General features: G+C 40.0%; 1 protein-coding gene across 1 annotated transcript in view; it reads right to left on the minus strand.

The window, feature by feature from the left end:
* Positions 1-1,959: 1,959 nt before the first annotated feature.
* The window catches only part of syt6b (synaptotagmin VIb), a 52,363-nt gene continuing 33,947 nt past the window's right edge, over positions 1,960-20,375 (minus strand). Inside the window, exons 2-7 of the mRNA XM_010881439.3 lie at positions 11,874-12,288; positions 10,313-10,889; positions 7,972-8,092; positions 7,267-7,438; positions 5,204-5,354; positions 1,960-3,041 (exon numbers count right to left, since the gene is read on the minus strand). Of these exons, the coding sequence (XP_010879741.1) occupies positions 2,970-3,041; positions 5,204-5,354; positions 7,267-7,438; positions 7,972-8,092; positions 10,313-10,889; positions 11,874-12,288 (1,508 nt within the window). The 3' untranslated portion in view covers positions 1,960-2,969. The remainder of the gene's footprint in view (positions 3,042-5,203; positions 5,355-7,266; positions 7,439-7,971; positions 8,093-10,312; positions 10,890-11,873; positions 12,289-20,375) is intronic.

A 20,375-nucleotide genomic window follows, 5' to 3' on the forward strand; every position in this document is an offset into this window, starting at 1 on the left:
GGCTGAAGTTTGCAAAAGACCACAAGGATTGGACTGTAGAGGAATGGAGTGAGGTAATCTTCTCTGATGAGTAAAATTTTCAGCTTTGCCCAACACATGGTCGTCTAACAGAGACCTGGATAGGCCTACCCACTGGGAAATTTGGTGGAGGATCTGGGATTTTTCCAGCAGGACAATGCTCCATGCCACACAGCCAGGTCAATCAAAGTGTGGATGGAAGACCACCAGATCAAGACCCTGTCATGGCCAGCCCAATCTCCAGACCTGAGCCCCATTGAAAACCTCTGGAATGTGATCAAGAGGAAGATGGATGGTCACGAGCCATCAAACAACGCTGAGCTACTTGAATTTCTGTGCCAGGAGTGGCTTAAAGTCACCCAACAGCAATATGACAGACTGGTGGAGAGGATGCCAAGACGCATGAAAGCTGTGATTAAAAATCAGGGTTATTCCACCAAATATTGATGTCTGAACTCTTCCTAAGTTAAAACATTAGTATTTTGTTGATGAAAAATAAATATGTATTTGTTTTCTTTGCATTATTTGAGGTCTGAAAAAAATCCATCTTTCTTTGGTTATTTTGACCTGTTGTTATTTTCTACAAATATTTTTTTTATTTTTTATTTGGGAGTAATTTTGTCAGGAGTTTATAGAATAAAACAAAACTTTTCATTATACTCAAACACATACATATGAATAGTAAAACCAGAGAAACTGATAATTCTGCAGTGGTCTCTTAATTTTTTCCAGAGCTGTATGTACCATTTGTAAAGAAAACATGAGTGAGCAGGAAAAACAATGTATTTTATTTTAGGTCATAAAAGACTGACACAATCATAAAACAAAACATGGTAACAAAGATTTTTTTTTTACTGACCCCTGTTCAAAAGTCTGCATACCACTATTTCTTAATAATGTGTATTTCCCCCTTTAGCATCAATGACTGTCTGCAGTCTTTTGTGAAAGTTGTCTATAAGGCTCCGAGTTCTTGTAGGTGGTATAGCTGCCCATTCGTCTTTGCAAAATGCCTCCAGGTCATGCAAAGTCTTTGGTTGTCTTGCATGAATCGCATGTTTAAAATCTCCACAGAGTGGCTCGGTGATATTATGGTCAGGAGACTGTGATGGCCACTCCAGAACCTTCATCTTGTTCTGGTTGTGGTTGTGACCATAAAGCTCTATTTTGGTCTCAGCACTCCAAATTACAGTGTGCCAGAAGCTGTGAGGCGTGTCAAGGTGTTGTCAGACATATTGTAAGTTTCTTTTTAGCAACTCGTCCATGCAGCTCATTTTTGTTGAAGTATCGTTGTATTGTGCTCCTTGAAACAAACACCCTGTTTATTTCCAGAGCAACCTGTATTTCTCCTGAGGTTACCTGTGAATTTTTCTTTGTATTCCAAACAATTTTTCTGGCAGTTTTGGCTGAAATATTTTTTGGTCTACCTGACCTTGTCTTGGTATCAAGTGATCCCACTTCTTAATAGGTGATTGAACAGTACTGACTGGCATTTGCAAGGCTTTTCCATCTTTATAAAGATCCATTACCTTGTTACGCAGGTCTTTTGACAGTTCTTTTCTGCTCCCCGTGGCTCAGTATCTAGCCTTCTCAGTGCATCCGCGGGAGAGCTAACAAACTCATTGACTATTTATTCACAGACACTAATTGCAATTTAAAAAGCCACAGGTATGGGAAATGTACCTTTAATTGCCATTTTCAACTTTTAAGGGTATGTAAACATTTGATCAGGGCTAATTAGGTGATTTCTGTTATCATCAGAGCCAAACAACTATGTGAAAATAAATGGCTTCATATGATCACTATTTAAACAAAATAATTTTTTTTGCATGATCAGTCATATTTTCATAATCAACCAGGGTATGCAAACTTATGAGCACAGCTGTATTACTCTAACGTTACTTCACCTAATGTAATATATCTTATAAATTTGGCTGTCAAAGATTAAGTAAAATATTCTACATCTTCCAATGACACCAGGTTGAGTATTTGGATGAAACGTCATATTTAAAATCAGTTTTGCATGTCTCTGAAATAATTATGTCATATCATATAAATTATCAACATTTGAACTTCCATTTTAATTTAGTGAACCCATTATGATTTTAATTACATTACAAACATGTATAAAAATGGTTGACTTTATAATACCCTGTTTTATAGTTTTGGATTTGCTGTAGGGTAGTTTACTGTACAGCACAGTACTCAACATTTTTTTTTCACTCAACAGCAGCCCTCATAACAATGAACCTAAGGAACAGCATGTTGGAAGTTCACAAATGCCACTGCCAGACCTAACCTAAAATACATACGCTGAGATGTCCATCTAAGATGTATAACCATACCAGGCTGAGTTGAACAGCAGAAAATACTGTTGCAATGACAATAATCTCACCAGACCCAGTGTCCACTGCAAGCTATATATAAATACCATGATGAAGTTACTGTTAAAAATGGACACCAAGACAAATGTGTTTTGCTTGTGTCTTCTTGTTTTACTGTACTTGTGAGGACTAAAACATTCCCACATGAATAGTAAAACATAAAAAATACCTTGTTTCCTTGAAAGGATATTGAAACGGCCCACATGTGGAAAAATACTATTTCTATTTTAGGGGTTAGTCACATTGGACTTTACAATCACAGTTAGGTTTAAGAATTTTTGTTTGTTTAGGTGTTGGTTTAAGTCAGTTAAGGGTTAGTTCAAATTGGATTTTGAATGGGAATAACTTCTTCAGTTCCTACAAGGATAGTAAAACCTACATTTTGTGTGAGTGTGTGGGCAGGGGACACAAACAACACCATAGACATACTGTTATCTAGAACAATTTACTGCACTTTTTTTATTCTGAGGCACATAGTATGTGGGTCTGGTACTGGGAAAATCCAATATTTGAGGCTTTGCTGCAGGACAGGCTTTGCAGAGTAGCTGAGTACAAACACCAGGTCCTCCCTCAAGGACTAGACAGGAGTCTTGGAGAAGGGCACGAACCTTGGCTGTCAAAGCTTGCAGTGCGGGTTTTCCACTGTAGGAGACATTGCCCACGGAAGACGATGATAGACTTTATACTAAGCAACTTACAGTCCATGAATTCAACTAAGGTAAGACAAGTAAAACATTTCCCAATATCTGTGTTAATCTTGGTCCAGGGACAAAACGGGTTGCACATTTTTGCTTTTCCACAAGTGCCACTACCTATTTTGAATAATCAACTCATTATGGAAACATTCATTAATGGAATTTTTGTGTGTACTGATGAGTAAGCTGTTCACCAGCACACGCCTGCAGCTGCTTGTACCTCATTTGGTACTGCCCGAGATGATGAAATGGAAATCAGAAGCTTGAACGTGACGCCGACAAGCAAGTATGGAAAAATCTAGTAAACTAGTTCCCTTATATTTTAACCCATAGCAATTTATATTAGGATGGAGGATGCGGTTGAAGAAATGTAGAACCAGTCTGTCTAGGCTCGCCCATGTAGAAGCCTCTATTACAATTTCAACATGAGCAAAACGTTTTTCTGTTTTTTTTTAAACTATAGGGCTAAACTATAGGACAAAACTATAGGGCTAAACTATAGGGCTAAACTATAGGGCTAAACTATAGGACAAAACTATAGGTTGTTCACTGTGTAAATGGACACTGTATTTACACGTGGGACACGTGCAAAGATTTCCAAGACTAAAGTTCCCATTTTGCTAATTGTTCCATTTTCACAATCCTCACCTTTGTTAATATATGTACGGGTGGGTATTGATTTTTACAAGCATCAGTCACTTTTGTGTAACAAGGTACCATCGCCTGTCCCACTCCAATTCACAAGAGGGCAATAGCAGCAGGGTAACTACATGAAAGAGTAATTTCATGTAGTTAGATTTACTATCTGTTTTTTCAGTAACCTCTAATAGGCATATTAACTCCCAGCAGCTCAAGTTTGGCTCATAGATATAAAGCCCATGGTGACTGTAGTTGGTAACATGTTTTACAATTTCACAATAGTCTGGAATCACTTCTAAGTCATAGAGGACAGCCCAATAAGATATTAAGCAAATACGTAAATACTTTTGATTTTGAAAAGATGCATGAATATAAATATTTGTATTCTTTCAATTGCAGTAGGGCTTTTGCTGAATCCCAAATTAAACCTTCTGTCACTCCGCCCTTGGCTTTGCAAGGTGTGCCGAAGCTGAGGTAGTGACAGAGATCAAGGTTGTAGGGTCTAATCCTGTGTCCCATTACACACAAAAGAATGGATAAGTATGCCAAAGATATGACATGCATTTGTTAAGTTTGTGCCAAATTAATAGGGGTGTATTTCACTATTTAGTTAGCTAGCTACATGTAACTAAAGGGAAATAAAACACACTATCTTTCCATCCATTTGTCTCCCATTTGTCAACCTGTAGAGTACCTGCCTTGACATTGAGGGTGGCTTCAAGGGTATGAACCCTTTATTTGATAAAAAGAGCCGGAATCCTGTTTGAATGTATTTTTTACAGGCCAGAAAAAATAACTCAACCTTAGATATCTTTAACTGGATCTATTCAACAAGGACAACCATATCAACTCGCTGCTAGATCTGATTGTGTAATCAGCAAATGTGTGGTACAATATTGTCAAAAATAAATAATGATATTCCTTACCAATCTCTATAGTTTAAATTTCAAACAATAAACTTGTGAAAATTATGTCAACAAATACTGGAGGAGCAAGTAAACATTAGAGTTCTCTACAGGCCCTGTTTCCTGTTTTTCTCTCTACTCAGATGTTAAAGCAATACCTAGCGAGTGGGAGTAACTTGACCTCATGAATGAACCGCAAAAAACACATCCCATTTCTGTTTTAAAATTGAGAAAGAGGTGAGGTTTGATTGTTTTCTGTGCTCAAAGTTGTCCTTTAAAGGACAAAAAACAGTATCCTGTGATCATCCTTACATATTTATCTCAAATCACCAGCACAACTGGACTGATAAACGTTTGGGCTGAAATTCATAATGTCCTTGGAACATTCACTGACACAATTTTAGTTTGCAGGATAGGATCATGATAGAAAAATAATACAATAATGTAAACTATTTTGTCCTCAGGACCAGGATTAAAGATACGCTGTTAACTAAATCAACTATTGCTGGAACATACATTATTTAATGTCATTTGGGTGTTTGAAAATCTTTTGTGAGAAACATACCTCTTTCTGAGACTTGCTGGCCTCCAGTAATGGGTGCCAGTGAGCTATGGGCTTTCGTGGATGGGCCAACATCTCGTTCCAGTGGTCTCTGCCCAGGTCCTCTGCATGACTGCCCACTCTGTTCACACCTATGATCTCATTGTGTCCTACCCTGGGGAGAAAATAAAATCAAAAGATCCCTCATACCATTTAAGCAAAATATGGAATAATTACACAGCTTATGTTTTCTTTTCTATTATTAGCAGAGCCGACAATTGCATATTCAGATACTTCACAGAGATTTTTAAAGGGAAGGAGGGACACGGCATGAGACTGCGAATTCTTAGTTTGTGAGTTTGATTTTGTGAATTGGAAACCTAATGCTTAAAATGGGTAAGAAAAGATTGGCTGTAGAATGCAGGAAGGCAAGTGCCGTAGTTAGAGGGCTGAGGTTCTCCATAGAAGAATGCGTTTAGTTGTCCAGTGGGTCTAAAAACATTGCCGATGACGCACATGTACTGCTGCAGCATTGGTGAGGATTCAACATTTTACTTCAGTTTTTAACCAAACGTATCAATATTGAAGAGGTGCAGGCACCAACCCACATGAAAAGGTTATTAGAGCATGGTGAGTCTATGCCTTCCTAATCCATGAACATTTTTGTAATATAGCAACATTTTTCGTATGTTCAGTACTCAGGTGAGCCCAAATGTACATATTTATCCCACATTGCTCAACTTGTCAACTAATCTTCACAACCATAATGACTTGAATCAGGTGAGTTTGTCAAGGGGCTGAAACAAACATGTGTTGTTGGGAATACTTGAGGACTGGATTTTAAAAAAATAAAAAAGGATTTTGAAGATTATCTTATTAACTGCATTAATAAGATATGACACAGTGAAAGATTTTTCACCTCGGCTGCTCAGGGTTTCAAACCAGCAGTCATTACCGGCTGACCGTTTGCTGCACCCATCATGAGTGGTGCTGCCTGTTTGCTGCCCCCACCCTGCTGCTGGCCATTATGCACCACGATATGACACTTTCTATTAGAATGCAGTAGCTGCTGCAGTTCCTTTAACACCCCTGGATGCTTTATCACAGGTGACATGTCCAAAACTCATCACTGCACCCTGTATTAGAAGGTCAGTTGGACCTCACTAGAGTCCTGTGTATAACTGCACTCCAGAAGCTTCCAGCATATTTCTCCTCAATGTTACATGTTTTTTCCAATCTTCCCTAATTGTTTGTTACTTGCTTGTGTGAATTGAAGATCCCGCCGACCAATCTGGGCCTCTTTACACATTTTTTATTTAGTTTTTTCGCTACCAATTTCACTCTGTTTTCTGTAGCTCACTTCCCAATTTCATAACGTCCAATTTGCAGTTATGGCCTTGTCTTACTGAAACAAACACCCAACAGGTTTGGGAGAGTCAGGGATTGAGGCAAGTATCCTCTGATGCACATCCTGTAGCGCCGTTCTGCTTCCTGTCACATCGCTCACTCAACCAGGAGTTATAAATCAGCAAACAGATACTGGGAGGGATGTGCATTCTCAGGGCCAACAACCACAGATAAGCTTGCAAGTCATTAGAGCGCAGCTCACCAACCCTGGTTGGTCCAGGGCCAATTTGCAACACCCTATGCGAGACCTGTGGCCACGGTTGATACAGGAGCTGTGACATAGTGCCTTGGACCACTGCGCCGCTGTGGCCCATCACCACAGCGTAATGGTATAACAACATGAGGCAGCATTCACAGGGTCGGTTAACTCTTGGAATCCCTCTCCTCCACAGTGCTAGATAATGTTTTCTTGCCGCCCCAGGTTTAGAAGGGCCTCCAAGGTGTATTACATATTGATTCCCTGGTGCCTCTAGGGCTGTCCGGGACTCTGGATGTGTTCTGAATTTCTTCAGGGAGAACTATGGTTTTGATAAGGTATGAAAATGTGTTGTTGAGATTGTGGAGCTGAAATTGTATATTGCTGTTTTTTTTCAATGAGTTTTTAAACAAATTTAAATAAATAATAACAAGGTAAACAATTATTTCTTATCGTGAAGAGTACAATTTTGATCATGGCATACAAGTCATAGTCCATGACGGATATGTGCAGGCTGACTTGGTCCATGTTCTCAGGGGGGATGTCGAAGATGATAGCTTCATTATAGGTGGGGTTAAGAGTGTTCCTCTTGATTGTAGTTTTCTTCTTTTTCAAGCGCCGTCCATCACACTCTAGAGAGACTTTGACGTATGGGTCTGTCAATGAACAAGAGCAATTATTCAGTTTATTTAAAAACTAAAAGTGCTTTGCTTAAACGATCAAGCTTTTAGACTGCGCTTTATGTCATTATACAATTCAGCTCAGGGTGTTGTTTGTGAAACCAAACCAAAGATTCTTGTAATTCACAATAAGCCTACACTCTTACCTGGGTGAAAGCCAAATCAATGCTTAGAACAAGAATGAACAACTGTATTTTAATAAGATTTAAAAATTGTAAAGCTTGATATTAGATGATTCCTCACTCTGAAAGAAGACTACGCACCAGATGTTGCCATGGTTCAGTTACATGCAGCTTAAAGGTGAGTTAGCAATAAATAGTTAAATAGCTGACTTAAATTACATCTTAAGAACACCTAATCACAGATTACAATTACTGTGGGTCCACTACTTTCAGGGTGAGCGAGCATCTAACAAAAATGCTAAAAGTGGAATTCTCCAGTAAAACAGCACTACAACTTTTACATTTTAAAGTGTCTGACTTTTAAACTGTACTACTTTGAAACTGCACCTGAGTATCCTGTGATGTCCATGGCCTTCAGGTTCCTACACCTGATGACAGTCATGGTGAGTCGGCCTGCGGTTGGCAGGTAACAGAGAGAGAACATGATCTCCCCCAAGTCTACGCTCTCCTGTTTTCAGGGCCACAGACAAACATATTGGAACCGAGGAAAACAGAGTAAACATTGGTATATCAAACAAATCAATCACAGCACTTTTTTGGACTCATTGGACGGATTCAGTGTTTTCTGGACTAAGCATACAGATAAATAGCCAAATGTAAAAACTGTTTTAACTTGTTCTAATGAATAACAAATATGGTGATGTACAGTTAAGGCTGGAAATATTTGGACACTGACACACTTTTCATACTTTTGGGTCTGTACGCCACCACAATGGATTTAAAAAAAAACAACTGTGATGCAATTGAGCTTTCAGCTTTAATTCAAGGGGTTGAACATAAATATTGTATGAAAATATTGTATGCAAGCATTTTCATACACAGTGCCGATATTTTAGGGCATCAAATGTAATTGGACAAATTAAACAATCATAAATAAAATGTTGAGAACCCTTTGCAGGCAATGACTGCTTGAAGTCTGGAACGCATGGACATCACCAAACGCTGGGTTTCCTCCTTTGTGATGCTTTGCCAGGCCTTTACTGCAGCTGTTCCAAGTCTTCTCCATACTTCTTTCTTCCCATCATTCTGGTACAGGTTGATCTTAGTTTCATATGTCCAAAGAATGCTGTTCCAGAACTGGCCTGGCTTTTTTAGATGGTTTTTGGCAAAGTCTAATTTGGCCTTTCTATTCTTGAGCCTTATGAATGGTTTGCACCTTGTGGTGAAACCTCTGTATTTGCTCTCGTGAAGTCTTCCTTTTATGGTAAACTTTGATAATGATATGTTTATCTCCTGGAGAGTGTTCTTCAGTTGGCTGAATGTTGTGAAGGAGTTTTTCTTACCATGGAAAGGATCCTACGATCATCCACCACTGTTGTCTTCCGTAGATGTCCAGGCCATTTTGTGTTGCAGATTTCACCAGTGCCTCCTTTTTGCCCCAGAATGTACCAAACTGTTGATTTGACCACTCCTAATGTTCCTGCTATGCCTCTGATGGATTTTTTTCCCTGCAGCATAAGGAAGGCATGTTTCACTTGCATTGAGAGCTCCTTTGACCACATGTTGTGGGTTCACAGCAATGGCTTCCAAATGTAAATGCCACACCTGGAATCAAGTCCATACCATTTACCTGCTTAACTGATGAAGAAATAAGGGAGGAAAGGCCCACACCTGTCCACAAAACAGCTTTTGAGTCAATTGTCCAATTACTTTTGGTTCCTTGAAATAGAGGAGGCTACATATTAAAGAGCTATAATTCCTAACCCCTTCCACCAATTTGGATGAGAATAAGCTGAGAGACACACTTTAAGCCCATATTCATTAAAAATAAAAATAGCCAAAATAACAAAACTTGTGTCAGTGTCCAATTATTTCCGGACCTAACTGTATTTAATTCCTGAACATAAAAATATACAGTCTACACTTGTGTAAAAATTGCAATCACTATTGACTCAGCGCCTTTGTGTATCTATCACAAAAGATCATTAGATTTTCAGGCAAAATCAGATGTCTTAGTCTCAGTTATAGAGAAACAATCAATTCTGGTCTCTATTTAGATAGTTTGTTGCAAAAGTCAAACATGTAACTTGTTCTTTTAGTAGGAAATGTTTCAATTATGCCATTGAAAGATAATCACTTTAAGATATATAAGGTAACAGGAGGAAAATTAAGATGACTAAAACAGCTCAGAAATCTCACAGAATCTGGGAATATGTGTATTTCTGTGATTAGAGGACACATTTAAAGCTAAATTATGAATTGCTCAATTCTGATTCATGTGATGCATGCCACACATTTTAGGTAAGCACTGTTATCAATGTTACATTGAAATTCATAGAACAGGTGCAAATGTGAAAGGAGTATGCATGAACTAATGCCATCCAAAGTCATAGCGTACATGAGAACACTGCTGAACAGATGATAATCTGTTTTTTATGTGCAAATCATGGCATATCCTAGGATAGGTTGGCTATTTTTTGAAAGATGTGCACCAGCTGGCTCATTGAAATTTTGAAAGAATACAAATACCACTTCATCACATGTATGAACAGGACTCCGAAAGGCTCCAAAAGGCTAGCTGGACTTACTGTACACTGTTTTTTTCCTCTGCTCAGCTTTGCTCTCTGAGGTCTAGGCAGGATTACTGTAAAGCAGTTTGTGTTGAATGCTAATGTAAAAAAGGGCTTTGTGATGTATATATCATTGGCTGATTAGCTGATTGACTTACAGAGGTGGCATACTGAATGTCCTTCCAGATGTCTGTCTCGCGGGAGAGATCCGACACCTCAAACAGGTTCTCCAGGATGACCTCACCAATCATGTCGTGGCGAGAGAAGCGATCAAAGTCAAAGACGCTCAGATGAAGCTTTCTGCTGCCCAGCTCCTCGTAGGGTACGGTGAACTGGAAGGACTCATCAAACATGGGATTCAGTGTCTTGCGATGGACGCGGGTTTGGAACTTGCACTTGCGATCAGGTAAGAGGTAGATTTTGACGTAGGGGTCGGAGCTGCCACATAAGTCCTTGGCAGGCAGGTCAAAGGCCTTGAGGATGTTTACGAGGAGCACTTCAGATTCATGGTCATACTTGAGGGAGAAGTTGATCTTGCCACAGTTCTTAGCAGCGGCACAGTTCTTTGTGGACTCGTCAGACTCCAGGGGACTCTGCTTGTAAAGCTCTGGCTGGATGCGGCCCAAACTGGCCAGGCTGGTGGTGTGGTCCTCAGAATAGGTGAAGTCGTTGCCTCGGTCAAGGCTAGTGACATGGTGCATTTGTCGGGGGAGGTGCTTCTTGAAGGAGCTGTGTCTAGGGACATGGAGACATTTTCAAATGTCAGATGTTTAAAAGGTTTTCATGAAGACTGTACACAATGTCATTGTAACAAAGTCCCCTACATACACTCTTAGAAAAAAAGCTTTTTATTTGGGATTATTTGGTTTGTTCATACGAACCAATATTTTGGTGCTAGGTAGAACTTTTCTTTAAATCACCCTGTGTAACTGTTTCTACATAGAACCGGGTTTACACTTTATTCTCTTTGGAGAACTCTATTAATAGTTCTATGAGCCTAATTCAAATTTAAAATGATAATACATTAATTCTATCATGAGATATTTTTGAGGGCATTGTTTTGAACCCCTGGTTTACACAGGTCTGCAATGAACATTACGCTAGCTTAATGTGTAGTTCACATTGGAATCCATCTAGAGTCAAGATATCCAACAAGTGTAATTGTCATTCATCCACAACCTGCATGCAGAATGACTACCAGGGCTCAGGGGAATATGATTTATCACTCTGCAATAGAGCATGCTGGTAAATATTATACAGAGTTCATGTTGACCTTTCTTTCTTTCCAAAGAATCATCAAAATATGGTACAACCCTTTTTTTTCAACGAGTATCTGGGAAAAAGTCTGGGAAATTGGTGCCCTCAAACTTGCTGAATAATATTGTCAGCTTCCAGTTTAATAAATGGCATTGAATTTTCTTTAAAAAAATTCGACATTAAGGGGCATTCAAATTAAACTTGTTTAATTTATCTCATCTTAGATGAATGACCACTATGTCACGCTATAAATAACCTTTTCCCTAAAACGTTGCCTACTATTACCAATTACAAAACATGGTCCAGACATGAACACTGGGGCACAGTGGAGTTTTGGCTAGCCTACAGAAGGAACCTCAAGGAAGCCTTTTCAACTAGAAAGGTTCCACCAGTGTGCAATAGGTTTCAGAAAATACTGAGTGCAGGTCAGTGTCTAAGGTCATGATCCTCTTGGAACCTGACCTATTGGACGAGGTGGGCTCCGTGGTTTGTCTGGCCATGCGTGTGCGGCGCAGGAATTGGTCCTTCATGGAGAGCTGCACCTCGGCAGGGATGTCAGGCGATGTGTGGCTGATCTTCACCGCCGCTTCCAGGAAACCCGCCGGCTCTGACGGATGTAGCTTGTCTGACGCCATGGCACGTGCGTGCGTGTGTGCGCGGACAAACGTCGGCCTGTATGCAGAGAAGGCTCTGTCGTAGGGTCTGTTTGAGGCAGAGGACGGGGGGCCAGTGGCGGGGGTGAGGGCGGTGGCACTGGAGGAGAGGTCCTTGGTTCGTCGGGGCACCCAGCACAGCTTCCAGGTGGCAAAGACAATGACACCCAGCAGGGCCAGGCCACAGGCCACGAACACCACGAGTAGGAGGCTGAAGGAGAGGTCTAGAGGGGATAAAATGAGGGACGGTGGAAGTTGGAAAGAAAGAAAAGCGGACAAAAGAGGTAGAATACAGAGAAGATGAGAAAGAAATGGAGGGGTGGTGGATTGAAAAGGAAGAGAAGTATAGACATTTTTGATCAGAAACAGGCAGGGCAAAGGTTTAATTTGTAGACATTGCACTGCTGAGCAGTGTGTAAATAGCTCCAAATCTGATAATCACTGACTTTTTTCCACAAACTCAGGTATGTTAAAGCATTAATTTCAATGGATTACTGAGAATTAAAATCATAACAGGGGAACATATATGGCCACAGTCCTCAATTATCTTCCATACATAGTTGGTTAGCCTACTTTCCTTGTAGGGCTGCACGATATACAGTGGGGAGAACAAGTATTTGATACACTGCCGATTTTGCAGGTTTTCCTACTTACAAAGCATGTAGAGGACTGTTTATCATAGGTACACTTCAACTGTGAGAGACGGAATCTAAAACAAAATTCCAGAAAATCACATTGTATTATTTTTAAATAATTAATTTGCATTTTATTGCATGACATAAGTATTTGATCACTTACCAACCAGTAAAAATTCCGGCTCTCACAGACCTGTTAGTTTTTCTTTAAGAAGCCCTCCTGTTCTCCACTCATTACCTATATTAACTGCCCCTGTTTGAACTCGTTACCTGTATAAAAGACACCTGTCCATACACTCAATCAAACAGACTCCAACCTCTCCACAATGGCCAAGACCAGAGAGCTGTGTAAGGACATCGGGGATAAAATTGTAGACCTGCACAAGGCTGGGATGGGCTACAGGACAATAGGCAAGCAGCTTGGTGAGAAGGCAACAAATGGTGGGGCAATTATTAGAAAATGGAAGAATTTCAAGATGACGGTCAATCTCCCTCAGTCTGGGGCTCCATGCAAAATCTCACCTTGTGGTGCATCAATGATCATGAGGAAGGTGAGGGATCAGCCCAGAACTACACGGCAGGACATGGTCAATGACCTGAAGAGAGCTGGGACCACAGTCTCAAAGACCATTAGTAACACACTACGCCGTCATGGATTAAAATCCTGCAGCGCACGCAAGGTCCCCCTGCTCAAGCCAGCGCATGTCCAGGCCTGTATGAAGTTTGCCAATGACCATCTGGATGATCCAGAGGAGGAATGGGAGAAGGTCATGTGGTCTGATGAGACAAAAATAGAGCTTTTTGGTCTAAACTCCACTTGCTGTGTTTGGAGGAAGAAGAAGGATGAGTACAACCCAAAGAACACCCTCCCAACCGTGAAGCATGGAGGTGGAAACATCATTCTTTGGGGATGCTTTTCTGCAAAGGGAACAGGATGACTGCACCATATTGAGGGGAGGATGGATGGGGCCATCAACCTCCTTGGCCAACAACCTCCTTCCCTCAGTAAGAACATTGAAGATTGGTTGTGGCTGGGTCTTCCAGCATGACAATGACCCGAAACACACAGCCAGGGCAACTAAGGAGTGGCACTGTAAGAAGCATCTCAAAGTCCTGCTTTGTAAGTGGGAAAACCTGCAAAATCGGCAGTGTAACAAATACTTGTTCTCCCCACTGTATAACCATTTTCATGAGATTCATACATTTTAATTGTAGAGGATGCGGCTGGGGAAGAATGAAGGGTACATACTGTCAGGTTGATAGCCAAAGCTCTTTCTGAAGACATCCTGTATTTTTTCATATCACAATATATATCACAGAAAAACAAAACATCGCAATATCAGTTATTTCCAATATCGTCCTAACCTACTTCCTAGTGGTTAAACAGAAGTAATCTGTGGGGGATAACCTATGTGTCTCTAACATGGTACTATATTTGGCGGGAGAATTTGAAGTGCAGCTCTGTTGTCACCTGGTGTTTTTGTCAGGTCTGTGAATTGAATCATATCTTGATAGCAAGGCTCTATCCAACTTTCCCTTTCTTTTCTAAATTTCTATCACTCTACATCTGAGCTTTCTTTCTGTCTTCTTTCGCTCTCCCACACAAAAACTCACATAGACATTTTAGTCATTTAGCTGGCTCTCTTATCCAGAGCCACTCACAGAAGCAATTTTGCTTATGTGCCTTGCTCCTGGGCACAGAAAGATTTGTTACCTTGTCGGCATGGGGATTTCAACAAACAACTTTTCCAGATATAAGTGTTTATTTGAATTTCCAATAGGGATAATGAGTGGGTGCTTAACAAAGCCATCAAACCCTAATGGAAATGTGAAGGACATTTAGAATAGAAACAGAAAGAGTTTGAATGTAGGTTACGATCTCCCTAAAAAATAAATTATTCATGATGACAATAGGTTGCCTGTGGAAAAAAACATTATAAAAATAAAATACTGTAAAACAAATACTCTGGAACAACAGAGACTGTAGCGCAGATAAAACATTAGGCTAATGTTTTCATTTCCTAATATAGGAGATCATCTGTTTTATGTATATTTTATATTTTAAATTGAACACTTTCAGGTTAAGGGACCAGATACTAATTAAATGGGCATCCATGAATTTGGAATAACTGCGGTACAATGCTTCTATTCATAATCAAACATTTTTTTTGTGAAAACAAATATGAAGGAATGTTATGTCAAATTATTGTTTGCCCTTAATCTCAAATTTGAAAGTTAAATGATGTTCTTTTCCTCTCTGACACACACACAAGTCAAATGGTATTTGCTATAGGCTGAATATTCTGATGGTATTTTACAGTAATAACATCTGTTAATCAGCTGAGCTTGCTTTTGCTGTGCAGAGAATTTGGCCTGTATCCCAAGTGGCACTCTTCTTTAATGCATCACGCTGGACCAGAGCACTATATGTATGGGTCAAAAATATTGTACTACATAGGGGATAGGGTAGCCTTTGGGACACAAGCATTGATTTGGAAGAAATACTTTCCAGTCACCAACAGTCTGGTCAGCACATCCTCAAGGTATGGAGCATTTAGACATCTGGTAATACGTGCATACTCAACAGTAAGATGCTGGAATTTCACAGTCGCTCTAAAGTTGAACAACTAAGACATTTTCATTTACATTTAATGAGTGCCACCAAATGCCTAAATAGAAAACATAGCCAGGTCTGTTAATGTGATCTAACACTGTAATATAGAGTTTGTGCAATTTCAAGGATCAGCAGTTTATTGAGACTTGCATTCATTTGTCTCCCAGGCTCACACACACACACATGCGTGGTTGCCCACATGGACACATACATACACACATCTTCCTCATATTAAATATTGATGTGAGAGCAATGCAAGCTTCTACAATTATTACACATGTCACCAATTTAATATCTTAGCCTAGGTGTCCATGAAAAATTCAAAGCCAAGAGAAAGGCCTGAATAATAGACAGCAGTCTGATTCAGTCTTTATCCAGTAAAGGAATCTAGCGTGTGCTTTTTAATTCAACAGATGTTAAGGTATGCTGACTGCTTTCATGATACTGTTTTCCAAATTACATCCTACAATTGAATTTCAGTCTGATAAAAAGGGGTAGGGACAGTTCAAATTGTATTTTCTGTATCTGCCGCAGGAAGAAACTGCAGTCAGACCAGACTTTTTCAGGGACCTGTAAATCGAATTAAACCTTATTTTGTAGAAGAGGCACAAAGAGAAACCAAAGCCCCTGTTTTTTTTTCAAGTACCATCATATACAACAACTGGTCTCTATAGAAACTTGTCTATTACACATTTCTGTGGGCTGCAGTCTTCAACACTACATTCCAAGTGCACTATGTGTGCCACCTAAATTGTTCATAAATTAATTATCTAACTAATAACTAATTATCTTTATTTGGTATGTTGTTGTGTGATAGAACATTTTTATAAAACAAATCACTGTCAAGTGGCAGCAGGATGGCTCCTCTTAAATAATCTTGAGCAATTACTATAGCAGCCTCCTGTGCTGCATAGGCCTCAGTCAAATCATACCCTGGACACTATCATGTACTCCATTCAATCCACTGGGATTTACCCATAGAGATGATCCTCCAGAGAAATGTGCCTGATAGTAAGTATGCCGATACTAACATTTTGGAGCAAAGGAGGCCGATTAAATCGAAAGTGTTCCCTGAGATAATTTCTCAGAGATTGCCATGTATACTTTATTGAATCTATTGTATTATTAATTTGACTTTGGTTTACAAAATCTAATAACAAACAACATAATGGTAATCATGTATTTGAATAGTAAATCTTTCCTGATAAACTGAGTGAATCAGGACAGTCACCTCACAAGCAGATTTAATAGCAGTTAGTCCTTCCACTTGGTTAATATTGTTTCAGTTGATTACTGTTTATTATATGTTTCCCTTCTATTTCTTACTAACAATTTATTAGCCTGCAGGTCAATATACACTCCCCTAAAGGATTATTAGGAACACCATACTAATACTGTGTTTGACCCCCTTTCGCCTTCAGAACTGCTTTAATTCTACATGGCATTGATTCAACAAGGTGCTGAAAGCATTCTTTAGAAGTTGGCCCATATTGATAGGATAGCATCTTGCAGTTGATGGAGATTTGTGGGATGCACATCCAGGGCACAAAGCTCCCGTTCCACCACATCCCAAAGATGCTCTATTGGGTTGAGATCTGGTGACTGTGGGGGCCATTTCAGTACAGTGAACTCATTGTCATGTTCAAGAAACCAATTTGAAATGATTCGAGCTTTGTGACATGGTGCATTATCCTGCTGGAAGTAGCCATCAGAGGATGGGTACATGGTGGTCATAAAGGGATGGACATGGTCAGAAACAATGCTCAGGTAGGCCGTGGCATTTAAACGATGCCCAATTGGCACTAAGGGGCTTAAAGTTTGCCAAGAAAACATCCCCCACACCATTACACCACCACCACCAGCCTGCACAGTGGTAACAAGGCATGATGGATCCATGTTCTCATTCTGTTTACACCCAAATTCTGACTCTACCATCTGAATGTCTCAACAGAAATCGAGGCTCATCAGACCAGGCAACATTCTTCCAGTCTTCAACTGTCCAATTTTGATGAGCTGGTACAAATTGTAGCCTCTTTTTCCTATTTGTTGTGGAGATGAGTGGTACCCGGTGGGGTCTTCTGCTGTTGTAGCCCATCTGCCTCAAGGTTGTGCGTGTTGTGGCTTCACAAATGCTTTGCTGCATACCTCGCTTGTAACGAGTGGTTCAATCAAAAGGCATTTTCACAGGACTGCCGCATACTGGATGTTTTTCCCTTTTCACACCATTCTTTGTAAACCCTAGAAATGGTTGTGCGTGAAAATCCCAGTAACTGAGCAGATTATAAAATACTCGCGATACATGGCCCCATCCATCTTCCCCTCAATACGGTGCAGTCGTCCTGTCTCCTTTGTCGAAAAGCATCCCCAAAGAATCATGTTTCCACCTCCATGCTTCACGGTTGGGGTGGTGTTCTTGGGGTTGTACTCATCCTTCTTCTTCCTCCAAACACAGCGAGTGGAGATTAGACCAAATAGCTCTATTTTTGTCTCATCAGACCACATGACCTTCTCCCATTCCTCCTCTGGATCATCCAGATGGTCATTGGCAAACTTCAGATGGGCCTGGACATGCGCTGGCTTGAGCAGGGGGACCTTGCGTGCGCTGCTGGATTGTAATCCATGACAGCGTAGTGTGTTACTAATGGTTTTCTTTGAGACTGTGGTCCCAGCTTTCTTCAGGGCATTGGCCAGGTACTGCCATGTAGTTCTTGGCTGATCCCTCACCTTCCTCATGATGCCCCACGAGGTGAGATTTTGCATTGAGCCCCAGACCGAGGGAGATTGACCGTCATCTTGAACCTCTTCCATTTTCAGTTGTTGCCTTCTCACCAAGCTGCTTGCCTATTGTCCTGTAGTCCATCCCAGCCTTGTGCAGGTCTACAATTTTATCCCTGATGTCCTTACACAGCTCTCTGGTCTTGGCCATTGTGGAGAGTTTGGAATCTGTTTGATTGAGTGTGTTGACAGGTGTCTTTTATACAGGTAAAGAGTTCAAACAGGTGCAGTTAATACAGGTAATGAGTGGAGAACAGGAGGGCTTCTTAAAGAAAAACTAATAGGTCTGTGTGAGCTGGAATGTGATTTTCTGGATTTTTGTTTTAGATTCCGTCTCAGTTGAAGTGTACCTATGACAAAAATTACAGACCTCTACATGCTTTGTAAGTAGGAAATCCTGCAAAATCGGCAGTGTATCAAATACTTGTTCTCCCCACTGTATATGTGCAAATATGACAATACACACCAACTTAAATGTAATATAACCACAAAGACACAACATACTCACACACGCACCTTCACCTGCAGATGCACACCCATACACATGCATATGCAATTATTGTTTACATATATATAGAATCAATACACACACACACACACACACAGAGCACATGTTCTTTCAGTTCTGGCATGAATTAAGTGGCTGGATGTTATCTTGATTTCCAAAAAAATGCGGAAGGCATCCAGTGTAATTTAATATAACTTAGTTACAGTCTTGGATGCATGTTATAATATGCTGTGTGTCATAATGGAGAAGTGAGACAGATGAAGACAATCCCGAAGCCTCCTAGCTTTGGTGAATTTACCTCAGGTTCAATCCAATAGGAACGCATTTTATTCTGACGCACTGAGGTACATTTCCTTACCCACACCTCGTCAATCTACACACCTCGTCCCGCGTTCGTATCTCCTCGCAGGCAAAGCGAAATATGCATTGTGAATTATTCCGTATTGGCAAAACTTTTCGCTGGCTAGATCCCTGAAACTGTACCCAGTTATACTGCGACTGTTTCTGTCATGGAAAGTTCATCTTCAGTCTCACTAGAAGTTTCTCAATTCTTATTATTATTCCTAGGAAATTAGTACATGTTAGTAAGCAAGCCTATTACTGGCAAATAAGCTGTTAAAATGGCCACTGGCAAAAGCAATACAGTTCATGGATGCTTTTTGTGGTGGAGGTAAACTTAATAAGAAATGTTAGTCAGTTTTACACAATCCTCAATGGAGTCTAGCAATTGCTGAAACATGTAATGCCATTGTGTAGTGGTTCAAGACAGCGCCTCTCATGTGGAAGACCTAAGTTTGAATCTGTTGAGAGCAATGACATTTATAAATAGTTTCTGGTAGATTCCACGATTCGTCTTTTCACTTGATAAAAAAGTTAGTTATCGTCACCTTTATTGATAGTTATTGTATAAATGTCATTCTTGAATGAAAGTAAAAAGTTTGTTGTTTTGCCATGGAAGAAAAAAATATGTTATTATGCCATGAAATGAAATATACTTTTGGCAGACTCTCTAGCAATTGCTCAATTCTTATGACTATTCCAGTAAGTTAGTAGATACCGTTAAAGCTTATTACTGGCTAATACGCTGTTAAAACAGCCAGTGGCAAACGCAATACATAGCCGCTATTTGTGGTGGAGGTAAACTTAGTAAGAAAAATGTGTCAGTTTAACTGTATGAAGAGGCTATTCTGACACCCAGCAACTGTTCAGCTCCATGGTGTAGTGGTTAATGACACAGCCTTTCACATGGGCGACCTGGGTTTGAATCTTGAGGTGGCAACATTTCCTTTTGCGGGCTGGCTGAACTAGGCTTGCCGGTTTCATGTTTACATAGTCCTTCCAGTTAAGGGAACCTGACATTTTCTGGACAGTTTGCTTCAAAGTTGTCTCTTATAACATATTTTGTACATTAAGCGCAAATTACCACAGAAGAACTTTACAGTGGATGACAAAAGATTACTCACCAAAATGTTTTAAAGATAACTGTTCGACAGATAAGTAGCCCTCTCCAATAGGCAGGAGGGGATAAGTCAGTCACTAACATTCGCAGAAGACGTCACCAGTCAAATTAAAGAGGTTAGATTGCAAAGTACAAAAACACTAGTTAGGGTCAAAAGTAGGATGGCCTAATAATACTATTTTTTAGCTGATACATTTTCAACATTTAGCTCACTTTCCTCACATTTAGTGCATTTTTCTCACATTTGAGACAAAAATTATATGTATATAATATATAAAAAAAAAAATTTTCACAAACTTTTACATTCGGCGCCCCATAGC

This window comes from Esox lucius, chromosome 17 (genome assembly GCF_011004845.1).
Source record: "Esox lucius isolate fEsoLuc1 chromosome 17, fEsoLuc1.pri, whole genome shotgun sequence".
NCBI lineage: Eukaryota > Metazoa > Chordata > Actinopteri > Esociformes > Esocidae > Esox > Esox lucius.